The sequence below is a fragment of the Epargyreus clarus genome, unplaced genomic scaffold, assembly GCF_041222505.1.
Source record: "Epargyreus clarus isolate Ecla_fem2 unplaced genomic scaffold, WU_Ecla_fem_2.2 ptg000011l, whole genome shotgun sequence".
Taxonomy (NCBI): domain Eukaryota; kingdom Metazoa; phylum Arthropoda; class Insecta; order Lepidoptera; family Hesperiidae; genus Epargyreus; species Epargyreus clarus.
Window position 1 is genome coordinate 713,011 of NW_027332219.1, and position 26,015 is coordinate 739,025.

Here is a 26,015-nt window from a genome sequence, read left to right on the forward strand (position 1 = left end):
CCAAGCGCGATGCCCGGAGCGGGCTCTGCCCTAGAGGAGCGTTCGCTCCTCCCACAACATCTGGTGATTACGACGGTATGCGACCATACATACCGCCGTCCTTCCCGAGGTAGCATAGTGGTTGAAATCGGCCTTTAGATCGAGGGGTCCTAGATTCAAATTCCTGGCATGCACTACTGAATTAAGCGATGAACTATGGCCTAATCCTTCTCATTTTAAGAGGAGACTCCTGCCCAGCAGTGGGATGATAATGGGTTAATGACGAAGTACACTTCCTATTTTAATGACAGTTAAAACGTTAAAACTATGAATTGTAAAAACCATGATACCCGACTGCTTAAAAATAATTTACTAAAAACGGAAGTAATGTAGCTTATGTTATTCTCACACTTTATATGAATCCAATGTTACGCTATATCATGTTAAAATACATACATATGCTCAAAAAACATTACTCTCCGTTGTCGGGTAAAAATTAAAGTTTATCAAGAAATTTGTTTAATCTTTGACATTTTTACTCGATCATTACTCGTAAAACATCTAACAGTGCTACGGAACCCTCTGTCTCCGAGTTAGGCTCGCACTTAGCAGATTTTTATAGACATTCGAATCAAAATAATTATAATCGCATTAAAGATACTTAAAGCTTATATCATAGATTATGATATTTGTAAAAAGAAAACGGCGATCATTATTTTTGAACTCTTTTTAAATGAATTAACAATAAGTTTGAACTCAGTGGTATTTGGTGTACCTACTAGAAAAAAACTAATAATAATATTTTAAACAGTAAGTAATATGTTTCTTTTATAATATAAGAGTAGCAGACGAGCACGCATTCCATCTGATGATAAGTGGCTACTGCCGCCCACGGACATCTGTAATCAACCCAGATAAAATTAGATTCCTACTTAAAGTCGCCCACAAATGCACCGCTACACCTGAGGACTAAGCTGGAATGCCTCGGATAAGTATGTCTTCCTTACCACACCCTTTAAACCAGAACACAGCAACGCTTAACGCTACTGTACCATACAATACCGGTCTGACGCGCAAAGGATCCCGGGTTGGATCCCCGGCCAGACAGAAATCTAAATGATGAATTTAGATTTCTGTTTCGCGGGGTCTGGGTGTTTGTGTATTTGTTTATGTGTGTGTCCATGGCACCCACGACACAGGGAATCCTAGTGTGTGTGTAGAAAGCGTTTATACTTTTATGAGGCAGAAATTTTACTGTTATGAGGCAGAAATGGATGTGGCGGTGATGCCACGATAGTAGAACCACAAAGGGTTCTACCACCTTCTTACATGATTATTAAAAGCAAGATCTGCTCTATAAACTAGCCCATGGAAATTAAGGTCAAAGTAATTATTCATTGCACTTACCTGAAGATTAATTAAATGTGTGATATTTCTAACACATTATCTAAAACGTTTTTTCATTACACAATCATTAAAGTGCTCATTTATATATTTTGTTACACAATGTAACAATTGTATCAGAAGTTTAAAATTGAAAATATTTTAAATTTCATTTTTATAAAAAGAGAAATCACATTTCCACATTTTTTACACAGCACTTGTACCACTTTTACAAACCTTACAATTTTTTACAAATTTAATAAAATGTTTTAAACTACACAAAATAAAAAATTCAATCATTGTTAAACTTTGACAAAGTAATCATTAAATGTTAATAATAATGGTGCGATTTTTTTTTAATAAAAGATATACTTATAATTTACAATTAATTTATAAATTCACGCCATAACAACACGTTTAACGATCATCTCTTAAATCCCTTTCCACTACAAAAAAGCTTAAAAGCTCAGTCTTACAAGCTCAAAAAAGCTCAAAGGACGACCCCGGAAATATCCCTACCACATCCAAGTTACACAACTAAAATAGGATCAAGTATATAACCAAAGCCTTCACACATATTCCGCCAGTGTTGATGTAACTGTGCCTTGTGCAGTGTGTGTTGTGTTACCGAAAGGAAAATAACGTGCGTTACACTCAATTTTATTTTTACGATTTTAAAATTGCAATTCTAAAGTGCGTGGAATTTATTTGAATTTTTTAAAATAATTCTCGTTTAATTGTATTGTTATAAAATTTGTCTGAGATTTTCGTGCGTGGTAAAAATTGGATTTTTAATTTATTTTTATTGTAAAAATGATAATTAATTATTGTGTTTTTAAAGAGAATTAGAACTTTAATAGGTTTATGGAATTTGTAGTATTTTTTTAACTGTCTTTTTTAAATTAAGTTTTTTATAAACAATTTACAATTGCAATTTTAATTATCGTCATTAAGCTTTGGTCTTATGTGCTCTCAATGGATGCATCGTCTTGAAAATGAGTTTTCAGCGGAATAAAAGCATTGTAAGTAAATTTTACTTAGTTTTCAGGAAAATTTAATACACATTTACAAAGCAGAATTTTCGTAGATATAATTATTTAACGTGAATATATAATCACATTTTATTATAATAATTTAATTTACATTTGTTTATTTTTAATTTTAACTAAGCTATATAATTTATTTTTCATTTTCCTCCTGAAAATTAAGTTAAATTTACTTAAATATTTTTAACAGAATTTGAAAACCTCAATTTTAAATCAAATTCAATTTAATTCAAATTTCAATATTTAATTTATATGTTTCATTTTAATTTTGGATTTTCATTGATTCATTATTATTTATTTTACACACTTGATTCAGGTCTCGATTTTATGAAAATGATTACCGAAAAATTCTAATTCAAAGACGGATCTTAAATTATAAACAAAACTACAATCCCTATAGTAAAGATAAGAATCCATTACCATTATTGATAGCTACTCATTTGATCTTGAAGGTGGTAGAACCCTTTGTGGTTCGACTCCGGCGCCACCACCACCACACCGATTTCTGCCTAATAACAGCAATGTCAAGCGCTGCTGTGTTCTGGTTTGAAGGGTGTGGTAAGACATACTTCTCCGAGGCGTTATAGCTTAGTCCTCAGAGGTAGCGGCGCATCTGTGACCGACCTCAAGTTGGAAAATCCTATCTGGGGTTGATTACAGATGTCCATGGGCGGCAGTAGCCACTTACCATCAGGTGGACTGCTCGTCTGCTATTCCTATATTATAAAAAAAAATAACAAAAAATATGTCTTAGAACTTTCAAATTATAATGTACTTAATAGAACTAAACTTTATTATAACTTTATTATATGATAAATACTTGAAGTGATAAGGTCAGACTATAAAAGAAGAATCGTTAGTAAATAGTAATTACTATTTATTAAAGCTATTAGTATTGAATAAAACTTGGTTTATCACTCATGTGATTTTATATTCTTCTAATATGAAGAATATAAAATCTTATATATAAAATTCTCGTGTCACAATTTTCGTTACCGTACTCCTCCCAAACGGCTTTACTGATTTTCACCAAATTTTATATGCATATTTAATAGGTCTGCGAGTCTGCTATTGTCTATTTTCATACCCCTAAGTGATAAGGGTTGTTCACCCTTAACATTTTGTTATTTATATGGCAACACAACGTTTGCCGGGTCAGCTAGTTTTATTATATAAATAAATTAAATGGAAGTATCGGTTTGTACAGTCAAAATAACAGCCTTTTCTGAATGCATATGAAAATATACAGTTCGGATATATCAAATGGCCCTTTAGGACCTAATCCGAAACTATAAGGATTAACAAAAAATGCTAAAAGCAGTTATGAGGCCGAAGTTTATAGAAATTAAAACTCCATCATTAGGTTTTTAAAATATTTTTGCTCTAGCCGGGAATCGAACAAGTTCATTTAGAAAACAAAACACTCTATATAAGTCTACTATCGGATAGTGTCGCTTATAAGGATCACATTTTGGGAAGTAATAATAAATGACAAACTTAAAGAAAAACCTTATTCTTGAGAAAATTCACTTATAACACAAAATCATTTTTTTTCTGTCTGTATGTTCCGGACAATCTCCGAATCTGCTGTACCAATTTTGACTAGACTTTTACTGGCACTTAGCTTATGCTATAACTTTTAGAACTTTTTAAGGCTATAAAGATTTTTAGAAAAATAATTAAAGTTCCGCGCACAATATGTAAAACCCCAATAATTAAAATTCTTAGGTAACTTTTTTAATTAAAAAAAATTAAAACCTTTCAAAGGAGATGTTTCATTTTCGGCCATCTCATGTACACTATATCTAAAAAACACGAATAATTTGTATAATTGAAGAAAAATACACATATATTTTGATAACGTAAAGTATTCTTGTTTAAAAATATTTAAAACAAGCATTCCTCATTGAAATATTAAATATGGCGGAATACTGTCAATGTCAAGTTTTCAAACCTGTCGATGTCGGTCAGGGAACCTATGTGTACCCCACACATAGGATACTATACTCTTTGGATGTCGGTAATTCTGTATTTCGCTGTTTTTGTCGTAAAGTTATTGTTACCTTAGTACTTTACAATCTGGCTTTTGTTTTGGGTATCCCGTCATTATTTCTGAATTTAATTAATTATTTATAAGAATTATAACAAAACCACCTTTTAAATAGTATCTGGTTTAATAGATGTAAGTGACATGTCAAATTAAAAAAGAAGAAGTTGTCAATTTGATATTTGTAAAAGTAAGCGTTGAATAAATATGTACTGATGAGAAGATTCCATTTTAATCCTGAATATGTTTCTACTCTGTGCTGCTTACGATTTTGGACTGATTCTACCTTACTTGTTTACCCAGCTTATGGACTCTTGTGATTTTCGTGCGATCGCTGTGGATTGTGTTGACAAGGATTCAATATCATCAGGTAAAATATACATCAGTTAGTTGTATTAATCGTGAAATAATCGTTAATAATTTTAAACTAGAAAGGCTAATCTTTTTACATTTCTCTTTTTTAGATAATTACATTAGCAAGACAAGAACCATTCTTGGAATGACAAAATAATCAGTTATTATTGCAACTGCATCGCTGGGAAACAAACCGTACTCGTAGGTAGTTGCGCTCACATTATGACCATTGTTTGATGTTTGGGCTGAGCTCGTCACAGGATATTACAGAACCTGCTACATGATTGGATGAAAATATTGATAAGGGAAGATATTGAAAATGAATAAATAATGTATCTAAGTGAAGAATAAGTAAAATATTATCAAATGTGTACTTAAAGTTGTTTTATTTACACACTTAAATGTTTTAACTAAAATAAATTGGTATAGAAGTACATATTTTGGTATGTTTGTTTTAAGTCAAGATTTATGAAAGTAAATATAATTAATGTTTATCAAATATAGGCATTGTTTCTCAATACATACAATACAATATTTATATATCTACGCCCATTCGCATAAAAAATATATTAAAAAGTATATAATGTATATAGTAAGTTAAAATAGAATGACAGATGACATTATTACTGTAATCACTACCGCCATGATGTTTTTCCACTGTTGTGTTGCAAGTTTAAGTGTAAATTATTGTTTTTTAACAATTAAACGAACATGATTTGAAGAAAATGAACCCCTTCGAATTGTTCTTTGCAAGTTTTCTTAGTTTTTACTATAGTGTACAAAAGGTGGCCGGGAGCCCATACATTTTGAAACATCTCCTTTCCCGAGTATTTAAACGTGAAATCGCGGGGCAAATCTTCTATATAATATAATATATAAGAGGATTTACTATTAACTGTTAGATTTTAGCGAAATACCAACAACATTCACCTCTAATTGAATGGTCACGACCGCTGTTTGACCGTCATTTGTTTTCGGAAGACACACACAATAATGGTCCAGAATTATTTCCTTTTGTGGAATTAATTTACAATTCGGTAGTATTTTTATTCTAATATAGAAGTGGAAATAAGAGTCCATCTGATGGTAGGTGGTTAGAAATTAATTATCACTTGCTAAACGGTGAAGGAAAACATCGAGAGGAAACCTGCATACCTGAGAGATTTATAAAAAAAAAAATCTCAAAGGTATGTGAAGTCTACCAATACGCACTTGGCCAGCGCGGTGGACTATGGCCTAATCCTTCTCATTATGAGAGGAGACCCGTGCCCAGCAGTGGGACAGTAATGGGTTGTTGATGATGATGATGATGATGATGGTAGGTTAGTGGCTACTGCTGTCTATAGACATTGTCGCATAGGGGCCGTTTTGCATTAGACTTTTAGTATTTCCAGTGACATGTAATTAACCCCAGGGGGGTTACTACCATCTCTTAAAACAATATTATTTCAATCATATTTTTCTTTTTTTGCAGGAAATTTAAATTTTAAGCAAAATATGACAATTTCAGTTGGTTTTATATAATGGATAAGCGAAAAATTAATAAGGGTTTAATTTTGTTCAACTGTGTATGAATATTTTACTGTTTTAAGGAGGAAATAAAACATTCCTGAACTATGATGGATTTTCAAAGATGGTGGTAGGCCCCCAGCTGTCCCTGTAGTTTCGGGACTAGAATAGGGCTACGGTATCCCCTGCCTGTCGTACGAGGCGACTAAAAGGGGGCTTCCGGGGTTGCGGGCAGCAATAGTGGGAGCTCGAACCGTCCAGCAAGCGACCCCGGGAAGGACGGCGGTATGTGTGGTCGCATACCGTCGTAAACACTACATGGTGTGGGAGGAGCGAAAACTGCTCTCCCAGGGTAGAGCCCGGTCGGGGCATCGCGCTTGGAGGGCTCCGGTTGTGTTCCGTCGGAGATCCCGGAGTTCTCCAACGAGCGTTGAGAACGGCCACCGGGGGGTTTTAGTGCGGTAAAAATCCCACATAACCCGGCGTCGCTCCCACGTCGTCGGGGACCTTTTGAAGGTTTCCCCCTCGAGAAGAAAAAAAAAAAAAAGAAAAAAAAGGCCCCCAGCTACGATGCCTACTTAAGGTCGATCACAGATGCATTAGTACCACTAAGGAGTAAGCCGTAACGCGTCACATAAGAATGTCTCCTTTATTAACAAAACATAACAGCGTTTAACACTGCTGTTATTAGGCAAAAACGGTGTGACGGTGTCTCCGAGGTCCAGCCACAAATGGCTTCACCATTAAAAATGATAATTAAGTTATATATACTTCACACTTTACAACAAAGCACGGTCAAGATTCGAACCTAAGACCCCGACATGAGACTTCACTCCACTAAACTATCACAGCTTCGAAACTAATCTAGTATGTAATAATGAAATTATGTAGAAACAGTTGCATAGTAAAATAATCATTAATTAGATTTCTAAGTAAAAGAGCAACCGCTTGGTACATCGAGTTAAATTGAATAGTCACGAATTTTGTGGGTTTTTGAAAAACAACACTTCGTTCCCGACTATGTTTATCCATAACAATTTTATTTGCAACTTAAAAACAAAACTATTACTTTTTATTGTTAAATATGGGGTATAGCTTCAATTGAACCCACATATTTTTGAACTTGAGTAGATTGAAATTGAAGTTTGTTTCTTTTTCGTAAAATCAAATGATTACTCTATCTCTCTCCATTATTAAAGATACCTCTATCTATTGCATATAAAAGATAGAATTTACACACACATTAATGTATTTTCCTAAGCACATTTTGAATCTCACAGAAAAAAAATCAAACATGTCGTTAAACAAACGCTATGTAAAAAAGCGTACTATAAACTAAGTGATTATTCGACTGACAAAACGGTGCGGTCTGAAGTAGTTCCAGCTCCACATGTACCATTAGGTGAAGTTTAACATTGTAAAAAACATTTTTTTAAAAGATGTGTGTTATGGAGTTTCTTTCGCCGCTTCTTCTCCATAACGAAACACCTTGTGAAGTGGTGGTAGTTGTATTGACATTCAAAAAGTGCTCTATAAAGAACCTATTTTGAATAAAAAAAATGATTTGATTTGATTTAAGAATTAAGTTCAACCGAGTCATATAAATTTTGCTCTATTTCTACCTCCCTATATCACCACACCTATTTCTGCCTAATAACAAAATTATTAAGCGGTGCTACGTTTTGTTTTGAAAAATTATATAAGACTCCATACCATCAGACAAAAACAGAATATATTATAGGTGGTAGAATTGTTCGTGATTCTAGTCCAGTATTATTATAGCAGGGTTAAGCGTTGCTTTGTTGTGGTTTAAGAATGTGGTAAGGCTTACATTTTTTTACATATGAGGTACGTTATTTTAGACTAGAGTCCTATCTGAATTCAGCCACAGGTGCATCCCTTAAGAACTAATTTAGAACGCCTGGGATAGTTTTTCCCTTGCTACACTGAACCGGAACACAACAGCGCTTAACACTACTGTTATTCTCATTAGGCACGAGCTTTTGCCCGCGGCTTCGCGCGCGTTACGAAGTAATATTTTCATGCCCTATTTTATCCCCTTGGGGGTAGAATTGATCAAAATCCTTTCTTAGCGGATGGCTACGTCATAACATCTACCTGCATGCCAAATTTCAGCCCGATCCGTCCAGTGGTTTGGGCTGTGCGTTGATAGATCACTATGTCAGTCAGTCACCTTTGAGTTATATATATTTAGATAAGTAAGTGTTGCAATGGTACCCCCGGAGTCGAACCATAAAATTTTACCATCTTTCCTCCAATTTATTGTTAATTAGATATTAATTAAAAACATCAGATAACTGTTTGTTTGTTCATAAACTAAGTGTGATAGTGAGACGCTGGGAAGTTTCTGTTACAAGACCTACATTTGTAATATCAGTTCACAGGTCCTGATCTATACATATAATAAGAATTTAAGCGCGTGTCTGTACATCGACATTTGCTGCGACATTTTTTGTTAGGAGAACTGAGAATAATAATAGCAATTCGTATCTATATATATAAAATTCTCTTGTCATAATGTTAGTTACCATATACCAACACAACGTTTGCCGGTCAGCTACTAATATATATATATATATATATATATATATATATATATATATATATATATATATATATATATATATATATATATATATGTCTGTCTGTTTGAACTCGCATCAAACCAATTCTACTAAACTGACTTCAAGATAATAATAGAGACTTGACATTTAGTTTCATTGCATTCAAATCAATCTACTCTATGAAATGTTACTTCAATATAAAATCGGAAGTAATTTTAAGGGTACTGTACCTATAAGGTAAAAACGGTACCCTACGGTCCGTCTGTCTGTTTGTCACAGGACTCAATCTTTTCAAATCAAATCAAATCATTTTTTTATTTAAAATAGGTTCTTTACAGAGCACTTTTTGAATGTCAATACAAATATTTTCAACCGTAATATATAGACACTTATTTTTTTACAGAGTATGTAAGAGTATAACAGTGACTGCTATAACCGCTGTAACAAATACCAAATAAAATAAACCTTGAAATTAAATGAGGGTCAAATTCAAGAAATCTCTATTTTTCAGCGTTTAGCGCTTTATCTATTGAACCGTAATAGGAAGAGAAAATTTCACAATGCGTTACCTTCTATGATTGGTATGATATAAATGGTAAAAATAAAAATTTGGTTGTACGGAACAGACATATGCGACTACAACTCGCGCTTAGCCAATTATTCTAAAATTGCTTAATGATTATGCATCACCAACCCATTGGTGTCCCACTGCTGGGCACGGGTCTTCTCTCATAATGAGAAGAATTAGGCCATAGTCCACCGCGCTGGCCAAGTGCGTATTGGTAGACTTCACATACTCGTACCTTTGAGTTTTTTTATAAATCTCGCAGGTTTCCTCACGACGTTTTCCTTCACCGTTTAGCAAGTGATAATTATTTTCTAATACACACATCACTTTGAAAAATCAGAGGTGCGTGCCTGGAATTTGAACCTCGGACCCCTCGAACGAGAGGCCGAGTTTCTTAACCACTAGGCTATCACTGCTTTTTCTTGTTTCAATGTTTATGCGCAGCTGATAAAATCAGTTTACCGATATGCTCTGAAACTTTTTTTTGTTGACGAGGGGGAAACCTTCAAGAGGTAGCCGACGCCGTGGGAGTGACGCCGTGTTATGTGGTATTTTTACCGCACTTAAACCCCCTCGGTGGCCGTCCTCAGCGTTTGGTGGAGAACTCCGGGATCTCCAACGGAACACAACCGGAGTCCTCCTAACGCAATGCCCTTCTATCGGGCTCTGCCCTGGGGGGAGCAATTTACGCTCCTCTCACATCCCCTGGTGATTACAGCGATATGTGACCACACAAACCGCTGTCCTTCCCGGGGTCGCTTGCTGGACGGTTCGAGCTCCACTCTTGCCGCCCGCAACCCCGGAAGCCCCTTTAGTCGCCTCTTACGACAGGCAGGGGATACCGTAGCCCTATTCTGGTCCCGGTACTACAGGAACAATGCTCTGAACCTAATAGATGGCGTTGTAATTCCACTGTAAATCCACGAACAAAGTCGCAAGCACAACTTGTTCTCAAATAAATTAGCCGTACGATCTTTTGTGAACAATCGTACATCGTGGGATCGTTGCAACACTCGAAATGCCAAATTACACCTCCATGCAATTATTCAGACTATAAAATGAATACGAATCACCAGATTGCCAAATTTAATACGGTATTAGTCGTAAATCATTTAAAAATTACTAGCATTTGAAATGATTTACGATTTGGTTCAGTTTATCTAAATATCATTTGTTGTTTAGTGTTTTGGTTCAATTATACCATGAGTACTCCACCTGATGGTAAGCTACTGCCGCCCATGGATATCTATAATCAACACTAGTTAATTTGAGATTCCTACTTGAGGTTGGCCACAATTACACCGCTGAGGACTAAGCTGGAATGCCTCGGAAAAGTATGTCTTCCTTACCACATTCAAACCAGAACACAGCAGCGTTTAACAATACTGTTATTAGGCAGAAATAGGTATGGCGGTGGTGCCGCCAGAATCGAACCACAGAGGGTTCTACCAAATTCAAAATAAAATCAAATTTAATTTTGCAATTAAATTATGCAATTTAATGAATAAAATTATTAATATGTTTATAAACAAAAGCCACGAGTTCTAAATACTTACTAAGGATTAAGCGCGTTCTATATTCTCGCGAGAACCTCGTGAGAATCTCGCGAGAACGCGAGAAAATCCTATTTTGTATAGGCTCCACATTCGTTGCTCGTGCTTTTCTCGCGTTCTCGCGAGAATGTGGAGCGAGCTTTAAAATCCTTGAACTTAGCAATTTGAACGAATCAATTCCAAATTTAAATTAAATTAAAGTATTACTTTAAAATATTTTTATAAACCATTTCAATAAATAACGTCATTAAATTCGCATTAGGAAGGTCAGTTGAATACCAAAAACAATGAATTATTTATAATAAATCTCGTATGGTAGTTTAAAATGCATCAATGTAGTAAATACAGTGGTGGATCTGAGATTTTAAATAATTTTTCGCTTTCCATAAAAATAGGTCGACGCGGAAAATAAAGAAAAAAGCTGATAAAATGAACTTTTTATTTATAAGCATGTCTTATCACTTCCGAGTACGTATAATCATTAATATCCGATAGTGGAATAATACAGGGTGTGTTTTTTTAATGAACTCTTTCGATTCCTGCCTAGGGAAATAGATTTTGAAAAAATCGAATGATGCAGTTGATCCAAAATTGGCCTCAATAACCCTTTTTAGCATTTTTCGCTTCGGATTTGGCCCTGACGGCCCACTTGAAAAATTCACCCTATATATTTCACAGATAACGTAATTTATACATCAGATAATACAGCCTTTTACGGTACCGTACCCAAATGATAAAAAAGAAACCTATTACTAAGAGTCCGTTGTATATCCGTCTGGCCGTCTGTCCGTCTGTCATAGCGCTCTATCTCCTGAACCGTAATAGATAGACATTTATGATTTACAGAGTATGAATAAGGGCGGCCGCTATAACAACAAAAACTAAAACTAAAAGAGTTTAAAATAAATGGGCCATAAATGGGCCATAAAAGAAACCGCTATTTTTCGACGTTCATAGCTTTACTGTTCAACCGTAATAGGTAGACAGTTCAAATTTTCAATGCATTTTCTTCAATGTACGTTATGATCATCACAACATCAATTTTCCTACAAACATTACATATAATACAACAGTTTGTGTGTACGCCTGTTACACTTCACAGTACTTCAGTGTCGCACAACGTTGGCATATCAACGCACGCTCGGCTATCATCGTAAATCTTCGGCTATTGTCGTAAATTCCTCACTAGTGCTGTGCTATGTAAACGAGCAATTTTCATTCGATTTATGTGTGACATGAAACACACATATACTTGTAATTTTCTCACGAACTATGATGTAATGGTATGTGAGTATTTAACCTATAAAATATCTTGTCTTCTTCAGCGATGACGTCTGTCTGTATTTTGAGATACTAAGACATTATTACCAGTTTTTAAAGATTCACCCTTTAGGGGTCGTTGTCGAGTTTTAAGTTTTAAGCACTACGCTATTGCTACTCGTAAAAGGTAAATAATATTGCAAATACGACAGTATTTATTTATTTCATCTTAAATAACATTTTTAGGGTTCCGTGCGTAAACCGAAATTAAATGGAAGATTACCGAAATTAAAGAGTTTAAAATTTAGATGTCTATTATATCAATGTTTAAAGATAAGTTTAATCAAATTCAAAATAAAAAAGCTCTTAAAAGTAATTCTTTTATTTTTCATACGGAATACGAAACCCGTCGTGTGCAAGCCCGACTCGCACTTGAAAATTATTCTCTATATTCTTATAAAAAAAAGTTTACAATTTTTACTCGACGCGTATTTCGCCCTTCAGGGGTTGGTCCCATGTCTATGTTTCGCAGTGAGGCTTTACAACTCTACATCGTAAACGTAAGCCGATTAATTAACAATAAAGGGTATATATACCTACTTATAGGAATCCGAGGGTGTAAGGGCAGCATAAAACGACTTTTAAAACGTGATTTATTTCGTTAATAAAGTAATTAAGTAGTATTATTTAATTGACTATTTACTTTGTACTGACAACATACAGCTTAAACCGATGGGTCTATTTTTTTTGTTTACGGGGGAAACCTTCAAAAGGTACCCGGCACCGTGGGAGCGACGCAGGGTTATGTAGGATTCTTACCGCACTAAAACCCCCCCGGTGGCCGTCCTCGGCGCTGCGTAGAGGGCTCCGGGATAAGCCGATGGGTCTAGAATAATATTTTTAATAGAACTTATATAAAGTTGATGAGGACTAAGAATTATTTTAAAATGTTGTCCCCTAAGGGGTAACTAATTTAGATATAGAGTAATTCAAGCTTGTACATAACGAAAATTATAGTAAGAAGAGACCCGTGCCCAGCAGTATTGCAAAAATGTATTTTTATGACATAAATTTTAAAATAAGAAAAGGGCAAACTAAATTTAAAAAAAAATAGTATCGTACAACGAAAAGATCATTAATAAAAATATTAAAAATTAAAATATGACAAAAATAAATGATTACGTCTATACTAAAATCTAATATGTTTGACTTAAGACGTATAATGAAGCCTAAAGCAAACATCTTAAATTAAAATTACTTACAAATTTTAAGTTGTTTTGTTGTCGTTACAGACAATTACTTCAAGACAGTAAAACTACTTTAGTACCTCGGAGCTATGTGACATTTGGTTGTGTGACTCTTTTACCTAATAGAGATAGCTATTAGCAAACGAGAATACAGGCCATCTGATGGCCACTGACGGCCATGAAAATAAGTAATCAATTCCAGATAGGATTCATTGTTTGAGGTCGGCCACAGATGCAATGTTACCCCTAAGGAGTAAGTTGAAATCAAAACACAACATAACTTTACACTAATGATAGTGGGTGGGTGGTACACTGGGTGATAGAGCCACCATTGCTACTCGTATTTCTGCCTAATAATAGCAGTGTTAAGTGCTGCTGTGTTCCGCTTTGAAGGGTGTGGTTACGGAAACGTACTCATCTGAGAAATCTTAACTTACTTCTTAGGGGTAGTAAGTAGATTACGCATCGGCTAACCTTTAAGTGAACAGATAGATCGAAATCTTACCGGAGGTTGATTACAGACATCAAGGCGCAGCAGTAGCCACTTACCATCAGATGAACTGCATGCTCGTTTGGTATTTTAGTCCTATATATAAAATTCTCGTGTCACAATGTTAGTTACCGTACTCCTCCGAAACGGCTTTACCGATTTTCACCAAATTTTATATGCATATTCAGTAGGTCTGAGAATCGGCTACTATCTATTTTTCATACCCCTAAGTGATAAGGGTTGTTCACCATTCTTTTTTTATTTATATGGCAACACAACGTTTCCCGGATCAGCTAGTGTTATAAATAATTGGCCAAGTGCAAGTCGAACTCGCACACGGAGGGTTCCGTACCATCAAAAGTTACATATTTATTATTTTTAGTATATTTTTTATTTTGCAGCCATTAAAATGAATGTATTGTGAAAATTTGAACTGTCTATTTATTACAATTCAATAGACAAAGCGAAAAAACGTCGAAAAATTGCGGTTTCTTCTATGACGACCCCTATATATTTTCAAAATTTTTTTAGGAATTCTTGTTATAGCAACCACCCTTATACAAATATACATGTTTTGTAAAAATTTCAAGTGTCTATCTATTAGGGTTCAGGAGATAGAGAGTAAGAGACGTACAGACGGACAAACTGCGGAGGCTGAGTAATAAGGTTCCGTTGTTACCCTTTGACTATGGAACAAAAAAAACCGGTGGTACCTACGGAGTTGAATTTTAAATTGGTCTCCCAAAACCAATCCAAGTACCTATCAATGACCGGAGAATATAATAGTATACCCATACAAAACACAGATGTTATTATAAAACTGTAATAAAATCCTATTAACTATTGATTCTTCTCACGGTAAAAGTAAATGGGCAGTTTAAACACCATTTTTGTGTTTTATAGGCTTGAAATTTTATTTTATTGTGACCTTGTTAGTTAGAGAGTGATTTTTCGTAATAGATTGTACCTACCGCATACAGTTTTAAAATGGTTTACCAAAATATAAAAGACTAGCAGTACCCGCGGCTTCGCCTGCTTTTGTTAAATCATAATAAAATATAGCCTATAGCACTCTTGAATAACGTAGCTTTCTTATTGAGAAAGATTTTTTATGATCGGTTCAGTATTTTCGAAGATTAGCCCTTACAAACAAACAAAGTTACAAACTTTACTTCTTTATAATATTAGTATAGAATTAAGAATTAATTGTACGTGTCTATCACGGTCCGTAGCAGTACAAATTCATAATGAATCGTTATATACAATTTGTATGAACTTATTTATACCTTCCGACACGACACATGATTTTGTCTGTTCAATGTCTGTAGATATAAATGGGGTCTTATGCGTGATTTAATATAATGAAAGATTGCAACCTAAAAAGATATCCCGAAGTTGATGTATGTAGAGGCAACACGTGAAACGCATTTTTTACAATAATTACTCAAAAAATAAAACGCTTTGCATCTTATTTGCATTCTTAAAAAAAAATTTGGATGAAAACAATGTAACTCATAATATACGAGTATTTTGGAAATCAGTATTAATAAAAATGTATTGTTTCAGGTACACAGCATGAACTCACCAGTTACAAAAGTAAGTGTTTTTATAAATAAATTAATGTAACTTTAGTTATTAATTATAAATAAATTAATGTAACTTTAATTAAATAAACCTCCAGTTACGAAAAAGGACCATTGTCCCACTATTGAACCAAAAGATGTCGGCCATTTTTGTTTTTGATTGAAAAGATATTTATAGAAAGTCGATCCTATCGTTTTAGTGTGACATCCTCAATATTGCAATAATTATTATCGCTTCAACAATTAGTTTATCGCTTATCGCTCGTTGTCTGTCTAGATATTTCCGTAAATTAACTAATTAGTGCTAAAAACAGCTGATTACTAGAACAATGTGTTCACACTATTGTACGGTTCATTGGATAAAAAACTACTTAAGTTGTTTCCGATGTTAACAAAAGATTGTTCTTATGTTCCGACAACTAATTGATTATTATTCTTGTCTTAGTGGATAACTAACTTCCCTAATCCCCCCTCCCTACCCGCCGAAGAACCCCAGTGTATTCTCTTTACCATACTTTTATTAGCTTGGGTTGTATCTATGTATGTATGTTTGTATGTATGTATGTAACGGAATCTTTGAACTCCATTTTTACCCACTTTGAACGTTCCGATTAATTTTAAATTTTGACGAATTATCAAGAACCTATGACAATACACGATTTTAACAATTTAATCTCATTCTCCTTATTGGGGTCGTCAGTAATCAGGATAATCGATTTTCCTTGTGCGATTTTAGCGTGGTTTTTAGTTTTTAAACTATAATTTATTAATATCAACATTCAACAATTTATATCAAACTTTTTAACGTTAGGATCCTCTGTGGTTCGACTTCGGTACCACCGCCACACCTATTTCTGCCTAAAGCAGTGTTAAGCGCTGCTCTTTTGGTTTAAAGGGGGTGGAAGGCTATTTCCGAGGCTCTCCAACTTAGTCCACAGAGGTAGCGGCGCATCTGTGGCCGACCAGGTAGGAATATCTAATCCTATCTGGGGTTGATTACAGATGTCCGTGCGCGACATTGTAGCCACTTACCATCAGATAATCTGGATGTTAGTTTGCTACTTAACCATTATAAAAAAATCTAGCGTCAGTATCTTGCCTTACCACCTATCCAACATAGCCTGTACACGGAAACCATCCCAATAAATCTTTGTTATTATGTACAATGATGAATAAACGAAATAGACACCTAACAACAATGTGCCAACCATTAAAATCCAAAGACCGTTCTTATATCTTGTACAGTCAGCTCCAGTAAGTGAGCAGAATAAATTCCAAAAATACCTTTTTTATAATGTAGAAGTAGTAGACGAGCTTGCAGTCCACCTGATTGTAAGTGGCTACCGACGCCCATGGACATATGTAATAACCCCAGATAGAATAAAATATTCCTACCTGAAGACGGCCACAGATGCGCCGCTACCCCTGAGGACTAAGCTGAAACGCCTCGGAAAAGTATGTCTCTCTTACCACACCCTTCAAACCAGAACACAGCAGTGCTTAACACTGCTGTTATGAGGCAGAAATTCGTGTGGCGGTGGTGCTGCTGGAGTCGAACCACAAAACTGGCTACTTACGAGTATGAACGCTTGGGAATGGGTATTTTTGAAACGTTAATCCATTCATCTAATTTTGAAGCTGGCTGTACATTTATGTGATGATAAAACTATTCGTGGTTCAACTTCAGATATAATATAATATTACCGGCACACCTATTTCTGATTATCTGATTATTGAATGACAATAGAGAAATATTTATACGAGGCATTCCAATAACAAAGGTCGAAGTAACAAAACATAACAAAATATATGTGTTTATTATATTAAACATAGATTAGTACAGATTACTCACTCCTAACAAGAGAATTTAACCAGTTTTGAGAATTTAACATTTAATTTCACTGTCATCCATTTTCGTCTTTGAAAAATATTAAAAAAATGTAGACTTTAGATAATTAACGAATGAAACGATATTCCTCCGCACTTTTCTTCGATTTCGTGTTTGTGCACGTCTTAACTGCACATGTCGGCATTGTTCCGCGTAAGTTACACCATGACAGCCATTAAACAGTTTAAGACGTTTAATGGCATCCTTCAATTATAAGGCGGTGAGATATCTATACTTATTTATGATATTAAATTACAATAAATTTATCTTACATATTGTAAAGAAATATTATTAGAATTACCTATTCGTTAAAATGTTGCTTATTATAAAAATATATTATATTATAAAAATATTTAAAAAAAATGAAAAATATATTTTCTTTAAACAAAAGATATTAGTATAACTTGTAACAGAATATATTTAATATTTTATTTACATTTATATTAAACAAACTACAACATGCATGCTATGAATTCATCTGTAATTATTTTTACAATAACATCCGCATGTCGCTAGTTGTCAGATTTTTCTAGAGGAAATTCACGGAGTCTATTCTGTTTCTACGTCAATGTTTGTGCATTATTGCCACCAGTGTAAGATTTGCGTGTATAACATGTCCAGCTTAGAATCTCATGTTAGATATTGCTAACCTTTGAGTTGTATCATAATGTTATACGATGAAATATCTGTAGGAAATATCGATATCATTATTTCAAATGACTATAATATTTTGATGTCAAATAAATATAACCTTATAGTAACCTGTGAAAGGTAGAAGTGTGGTTCGACTCCGACGGCACCACCGCCACACCTATTTCTAATAACAGCAGTGTTAAGCGCTGCTGTGTTCTAGTTTGAAGGGTGTGGTAAGGGTAACATACTTTTCCGAGGCGTTCCAGCTTAGTCCTTAGATGTACCGGTGCAGTGGCCGACCTCTGGTAGGAATCTGATCTTAGATAGTCGATTGCAATTGTCAATTGCCACCCAGGCAGTAGCCGCTTACCATCAGGTGGACTGCATGCTCGTTTGCTACTCCTATATTATAAAAATCCCGTGAAGTAGATTTTATGGGATTTCTCATGGATCCTTTATTATTCGTCTTATATAAAAGTTGCCTAAGGTATGTCCCGTCAACAGCGGCCCAGCAGTTTCAAGGAATAATAAAAACAAAAAGGATGTCGTACCTACCATACATTGACTCTTTGCATACATTGACTAGATGTTATTCGATCTTTAGTAGGCAAAAATAGATAGATTCAATATTAATAACGGGCGACAATCACCACAAAATGATGAGAAGATACTAGCCGCGCGATTAACCAAAAGTGCGCTTAAGTAAGGATTGAATGGACGGATTGATCGATAATCTCAGATATACCGACACCAAAATCACTTCAGAACATCACTATGTTCTGGTATACAGACCTTAACGTATTACGTAGAAAGTCGTTCTTGAGAAATTGTACACAAATTGCATTTATTTACGTCGATTGCCTCGTAGCGACGTGCGTTAGAGCTTAGGCTCGGAACAGAGGAACGATATTTTGATATCGTGTTTACGTAGGAAATAGAGATCGGTAATAATAAATGTTAATAATTTCGACGTCGACGTCATTTATTATTATTATGACAAATATTTCAACATAAGTTTTTAAGTACAATGCAAATACTAAAAAAATTTGGACTATGTTTAAATTAAATGGAAATAAATAAAATATATAAATTAATAACCCAATGTTAGGTATGTCCCATACCCATAAGACTATTCTTGGTCTATACCCATACTGTATGGGTCTTTTTTTGTATTCGAGGGGGGAACCTTCAAAATATACCCAACGACGTGGGAGCGACGCCGGGTTGTGTAGGATTTTTACCGAGCTAAAACCCCCCCGGTGGCCCTCTTCAACGCTTGGAGGAGAACTCCGGGATCTCCGACGGAACACAACCGAAGTCTTCCAAGCGCGATGCCCCGATCTACCCTGGGAAAGTAGTTTTCGCTCCTCTCACACCATCTGGTGTTCACGACGGTATGCGACCACACATACCGCCGTCCTTCCCGGGGTCGCTTACTTGAAGGTTCTAGCTCCCACTCTTGCCACCCACAACCCCGGAAGCTCCCTTTTAGTCGCTTATCGACAGGCAGAGGATACCGTAGCCTTATTCGAATCCCGAAACTACAGGGACAATCTAAGGTAATACCTATACTCGTATTAATGTCAATTTCCAATCTCCATCGACCTGATTTACCTACTAATAAGATAGATTGCATTATTTTCGTAACATTTGCAGTAAATGCCAACCGGTGTATGAAATTTATGAAGTTTCACCTAAATTGGAAACTGCGATGATGAATCGAATGAGGTCCTTGTTAGGTCCGTTACGAAACTGGTCCTTTGAAACGCGTATTGAACGTCGTACGTGAACTAATGATTTGAGTTAGTCTTTCACGTCAAATGCTACACGCCACGATCCAAGGTTCGTATCCCAGGCTGTTAATTAACCTCTTTTTTTTAAAGTTATGTGCGTATTAGAAATTAATTATCACTTGCTGTAACGGAGAAATAAAACATCGTTAGAAAATTGAAGGGTATTTAAACGGTTAAAAAAGGTTCACAAACTTATGTCAAGTCTATGGTCTAATCTGTCCCACTGCTGGGCACGGGTCTCCTCTCTGAATGAGAAGGATTAAGACATAGTCCACCGCGCTGGACAAGTGCGTATTGGTAGATTTCACACACCTTTGAGTTTTTTTTTTTAATAAATCTCTCAGGTGGGCAAGTTTCCTCGCGATGTTTTCCTTCACCGTTTTAAGCAACTGATAATAACTTTGAAAAATCGGAGGGGCGTCCCTGGGATTTGAACCTCTGACCCCTCGATCGAGAGGCCGAGTTTCTCCGCCACTAGGTTATCACTGCTACATAGGCGATTTAATCATACTAGTAGACATATTATATAGGCGCCTATCTCAGTTTATGTATTTATAAAGAAATCAAACTATTGATCATACTTAATTTAATCACAAAATAAATAATACATCAAATTACATATCCCCAATTTATCATTTGTCAAAATAAATCAAATGGTCAAATATACCTAATTTATCATTTGTCAAATATATCAAATATACCGATGCCCTCAATTTATCATTTGTGAAATTCACGTCATCGTATATCATAAATCTAGTTGATAATGTAAAATTGACAAGGTACAAATAATGTAGAAATGATAGTTTACCATATTTGACAAGACCGGTTTAAAGCACAGAGGATCCCGGGTTCGATCCCCGGCCAGACAGATATCTAAATGATTTATTTAGATTTCTGTTTCTGGGTCTGGGTGTTTGTGTATTTGTCTATGTGTGTATCCATGGTACCCACGACAGGGAATCCTAGTGCTGTGAGTGTAGAAAGCTTTTTTTTGTTTTTTTTTAGTTTGACTTGAATCTATATTCCTATGGTTTGAAAACACAGTTTTTTATGTCTTCAACCCTTTACGATCCCATAGCTGGGCACGGGTCTCTTCGCAAAATGAGATTTTCTTATAATAAGGAGTAGCAAACGTGCATGCAGTCCACCTGTCAATAAGTGGCTACTACCGCCCACGGACATCTGTAATCAACCCCAGATCGGATGAGATATTCATACTCTGAACTCTCGCTACTCTGAAGCATAAGCTGGAACGCGTCGGAAAAGTCTCCCTTACCACACCCTTCAAACAAAACACAGCAGCGCTTAACACTGTTATTAGCAATAGGTGTGGCGGCGGTGCCGAAATCGAAGCACAAGGGTTCTACCTTTAAAGAACCTAGTAGTTTAAGAAAAATATTGTACCTGACAATTTGTAAGTGCCGTCGTTGGCCTATACAAAAATAAATATATTTCATTTCATTTCAAAATATATTTCATTTCATTTTTTTTTTATAATATAAGAGTGGCAGACGAGCATGCAGTCCACCTGATGGTAAGTGGCTACTGCCGCCCATGGACATCTGTAATCAACCCCAGATAGGATTAAATATTCCTACCTGAGGTCGGCCACAGATGCGCTGCTACCCCTGAGGACTAAGCTGGAACGCCTCGGAAAAGTTTGTCTCCCTTACCACACCCTTCAAACCGGAACACAGTAGTGCTTAACACTGCTGTTATTAGGTAGAAATAGGTGTGGCGGTGGTGCCGCCGGAGTCGAGCCACAAAGGGTTCTACCACCTTCAAAATTCTTTTAAAATCATAAATACATATCTTGATTGACGCTACGACATATGATTGGCATTTATTGATTACGAGTAATATTACAAGAACCGTTTAACATTTCATCGAGTTACCAATTTTGGAACATGTATGGACGGACATAATGTATATTAGCATATCGTTGATTGATTGAAAACTTCTGTCAATTAGCTTCTGAGAATTTAAAATGTTTTAAGTATTTTTAGGTTTTGACGACCCGCGTGGCGGAGCGCTCACCATGCCGGTCTGACGCGCAGAGGGTCCCGGGTTCGATCCCCGGCCAGACAGATTTCTAAATGATGAATTTAGATTTCTGTTTCTGGGTCTGGGTGTTTGTGTATTTGTCTCTGTGTGTGTCCATAGCACCCACGATACAGGGAATCCTAGTGTGGGGCTGTGAGTGTAGAAAGTGTTTAAAGCGTAAAGCATACTAGTAGTTCGAGTTTCTTTTGGAGTGAGGAGGGTCAATGTCCACCATGCTGGTTAAGTATAGAGTACAATTAATACGACGTTCGATGTCCCTAAGCGACATCGTGAACCTTCTTCTGTCCCACGCTAGGGACGGTTCTCCTCTCATAATGAGAGAACAAAAGTGCGGAATGATAGACTTCACACACACAAAACGAATTCTCAAAAATAACTTTTTTTTAACACTCAGACGTGGTTTTCCCTTACGACGTTTTCTTAAGCGAGGGATAATTAATTTCTGATTTTTGATATTCATATCACTTTCAAAAATCAAAAGTGCTTGCCTCGGCTTCGAGTCTCGGACTTTAAATGGAGAAGGCGAGTTTCTAACCATAAAGCTATCATTGCTTTTTTAAAAAACCTTTGCAATGCAATTTAGTCGCTTATCACTGGTTTAAAACCCTTCTCATTAGAATTTATTTCCTAGCAGTAAGAAAGTTACTTCCTTGTGATTTTCTTCAAAATTGCCTCCACAAAAATTTACTTTAATTCTCTTACACTCATCTCGTTACTATAGATTTAAGTTTAAGTTTTAATTTATTTGTTTACTATACGGGGTGAAACTTAAATAACCTGCTGAGACAATGGACATGGCGTGAAAATATTGCAAGTCATAAGCTTACAGCGGGAATATTAGCGATAATTAATTCTATTTAAATTTTACTTCTTTATAGATATTAACATTTATCATTAGATAAAGGGAGTTATAAAAAAATATGTGAGTGAAATAAAATTAACATATTTTAGAGCCTTTGCATTTTTTGACTTAACAACGACTGGTAAAAGTATCAACTTTTACTGGTTATCTTTGTCAAGTCCAAATTATAAAGTTGAATTTATAAATCTAAACCTAGAAAAAAAATTTTGGTCTCATTTGCAAAATTAAAACAAAAACAAGAAATACCTATAACCAAAACATTTTTTTTTTATTCTACCCCGCAAGCAAACCAGAAACTCTAGTGCGTAGACAACCATTACAATAATACTCATATGCTTATTAATTCACTAAACCCGTCATACAAAAAATTTCATACACCAATATCTCATATTAAAATCGATTACAAGGAGAAATCGCTACCTCTCATGCCTTACACCGAAAACTGTCAACTTTCTCAAGATAATAACTTACTTACGGAAAACAAAAACAGAGACAATTAAAGAGCTTCCTTTCATTTACTTTATGATAATTCGATACTCTTTAAACATTTATTTTATTAAGCGCCTGCTTTCATTGTTTCGGGTTTCGTAACTGCTTTTTGTTATGTTTATGCACTTGTTTGACTACAAACGAGTAGCGAGAAAAGATAAGCGAGTAAAATAAATTAATAGCAATATTTGCAATGTATGGGACGATGCCTGTCTCAATTTTTTTATAATATAGGAGTAGCAAAAGATCGTACAGTGCTCTTGATGGTAAGTGGCTACTCTCGCCCATGGACATCTAAAATCAATCCCAGATAAGATAAGAGTCCTACCGGAGATCGGCCACGAATGTCGCTATCTCTGAAGATTAAGTTAGAAAACCTTGATTAAGTATATCTCCCTTTCCACAAAGCGAAACACAGCAGCACTGAATATTGTTGTTATTAGGCAGAAAAAGGTGTGACAATAGTGCTTCTGGGGTCAAACCGCAATGGGCTCTTCTATACTACTATATGATACTTTTTTTTTTTGTTGACGAGGGGGAAACCTTCAAAAGGTACCCGACGCCGTGGGAGCAACGACGGGTTATGTGGGACTTTTACCGCACTAAAACCCCCCCGGTGACCATCCTCAGCGCTGCGTAGAGGACTCCGGGATCTCCAAAGGAACGCAACCGGAGTCCTCTTGGCGCGTGGCCCCGTCTGGCTCCGTCCAGATACTTATGAAGCTCGCCACTCCGTGTGGAGCGTACGACGGTATGAGGTCACACATACCATCGTTCTTCCCGGGGTCGCTAGCCAGGCGGTTAGAGCTCCCACTCTTGCCGTCCGCAACCCCGAAAGCCCCCTTTTAGTCGCCTCTTACGACAGGCAGAGGATACCGTAGCCCTATTCTGATCCCGGAACTACAGGGACACTATATGATACTACTAAGTATATTATAATTTATATAAAACTTACTTCTGTAGAGACAAATAGGGAACTAATTATCATATTACTATAAATAACGTCTCCTTTACCTGTCTATATAATAAATGAATGATTACTGAGTTCCCCACACATACTACTGAATAATTAGAAGCATATATCAATAGTTATAAATCCCTTTATGGTTCGATTCCGGAAACGCCTCTATTTATTTCTGTGTTATAGCAGCAATGTAGCGTTGTAGTATTCTGGTTTGAAGAGGTAGTAAGGCAGACACTTATATTAGGCGTTCCATCTTAATCTTCAAGGTAATAGAGCATCAGTGGCATGAAATAAGACTTCTATCCTATCTGGAATGTATTATAGATGTCCATGAACGGCATTTATTTACCATCAGCACAGATTAATAAAGATACTTCGCCGCCTTGAAATTGAATGAAGCTTATTTTAACTTATCTAAACTTATTTTAGTGAGTTCTTTTTTTGAATTCTTGACAAATAAAAACATTTTTTGAGAAAAATTACGAATAAATAACTAATACTTACTTCGTAATTTACGTAATAAATAAATAATTATTTCAAATATTTTAGGGACATTTTAGCACGGAGTCGTGGCAAAACTTTTTTACGCAACTATTTCAATTCTCAAAACTGGGTACATTTTCTTGTTAGGAGTGAGTAATCTTTACTAATCTATGACCATCAGATGGACTCAATGCTCATTTGCTAATTCTACTAAAATACTAATGTCCATTCGGTAATGACCACAAACCAATACATAACCACTCTTAGGTATAATTTCACTTCAACTAAAAATAACTTTTTTTTTTATATTATAGGAGGAGCAGACGAGCATGCAGTCCACCTGATGGTAAGTGGCTACTGCCGTCCATGGACATCTGTAATCAACCCCAGATAGGATTAGATATTCCTACCTGAGGTCAGCCACAGATGCGCTGCTACCCCTGAGGACTAAGCTGGAATGCCTCGGAAATGTCTGTCTCCCTTACCACACCCTTCAAACCGGAACACAGCAGCGCCTAACACTGCTGTTATTAGGTAGAAATAGGTGTGGCGGTGGTGCCGCCGGAGTCGAACCACAAAGGGTTCTACCACCTTAACTTTACCAACCAACTTTCCATGACTAGCAATGATTTACCATCAGATGGACTGCATGCTTGCTTGCTTTAAATTTTCACTTTTCAAATTATTGTTAATCGCTTTTCTCCTACCCTCTGTTAGTAGAACAAGACCCTTTTCTCGAATAATTTATTTAACGTCCCTTTTTGTTTGTGAAAATAATTAAACAATGCGATTTATTTAATTCAGCACGTCCAATTTATTGATACTTTAAATGTTATATGGTTATGTGTTTTTAATTAATACGGTCGTGGTGCCAAAAGCAACTATTTTGGAGGGAAAAACTTGGAAAGTACGGAAATTCTGTAAGATTACAAAAATGATTATTTTGTTTATATTTTAGGCGGACAATATATGCCTAATGTGTTAGTCTTTAAAAATCTGAACCTAAAGGGTAAAAAGGGAACCCAATTATTAAGACTGTGCGTCTGTCTAAGGACTCTATATCTTCAACCGTAATATAAAAAAACAACATTTAATATTTTTACTCAGTGCAATTGTAATGGATGCTATAACAACAAATACTAAAAATAAAAAATCGGTGGCACGTAACCACAGACCTGTATCTAGATTTTTTTATAATATAGTACTAGCAGACGAACATGCAGTCCTACCGATTA

At 35.6% G+C, this 26,015-nt stretch overlaps 1 protein-coding gene across 1 annotated transcript in view; it reads left to right on the forward strand.

Annotated features, from left to right (window-relative positions):
* Positions 1-1,932: 1,932 nt before the first annotated feature.
* The window catches only part of Cpr50Cb (Cuticular protein 50Cb), a 54,553-nt gene continuing 30,470 nt past the window's right edge, over positions 1,933-26,015 (forward strand). The window contains exons 1-2 of the mRNA XM_073077686.1: positions 1,933-2,005; positions 15,588-15,617. Coding sequence (XP_072933787.1) covers positions 15,597-15,617 — 21 coding nt within the window. The 5' untranslated portion in view covers positions 1,933-2,005; positions 15,588-15,596. The remainder of the gene's footprint in view (positions 2,006-15,587; positions 15,618-26,015) is intronic.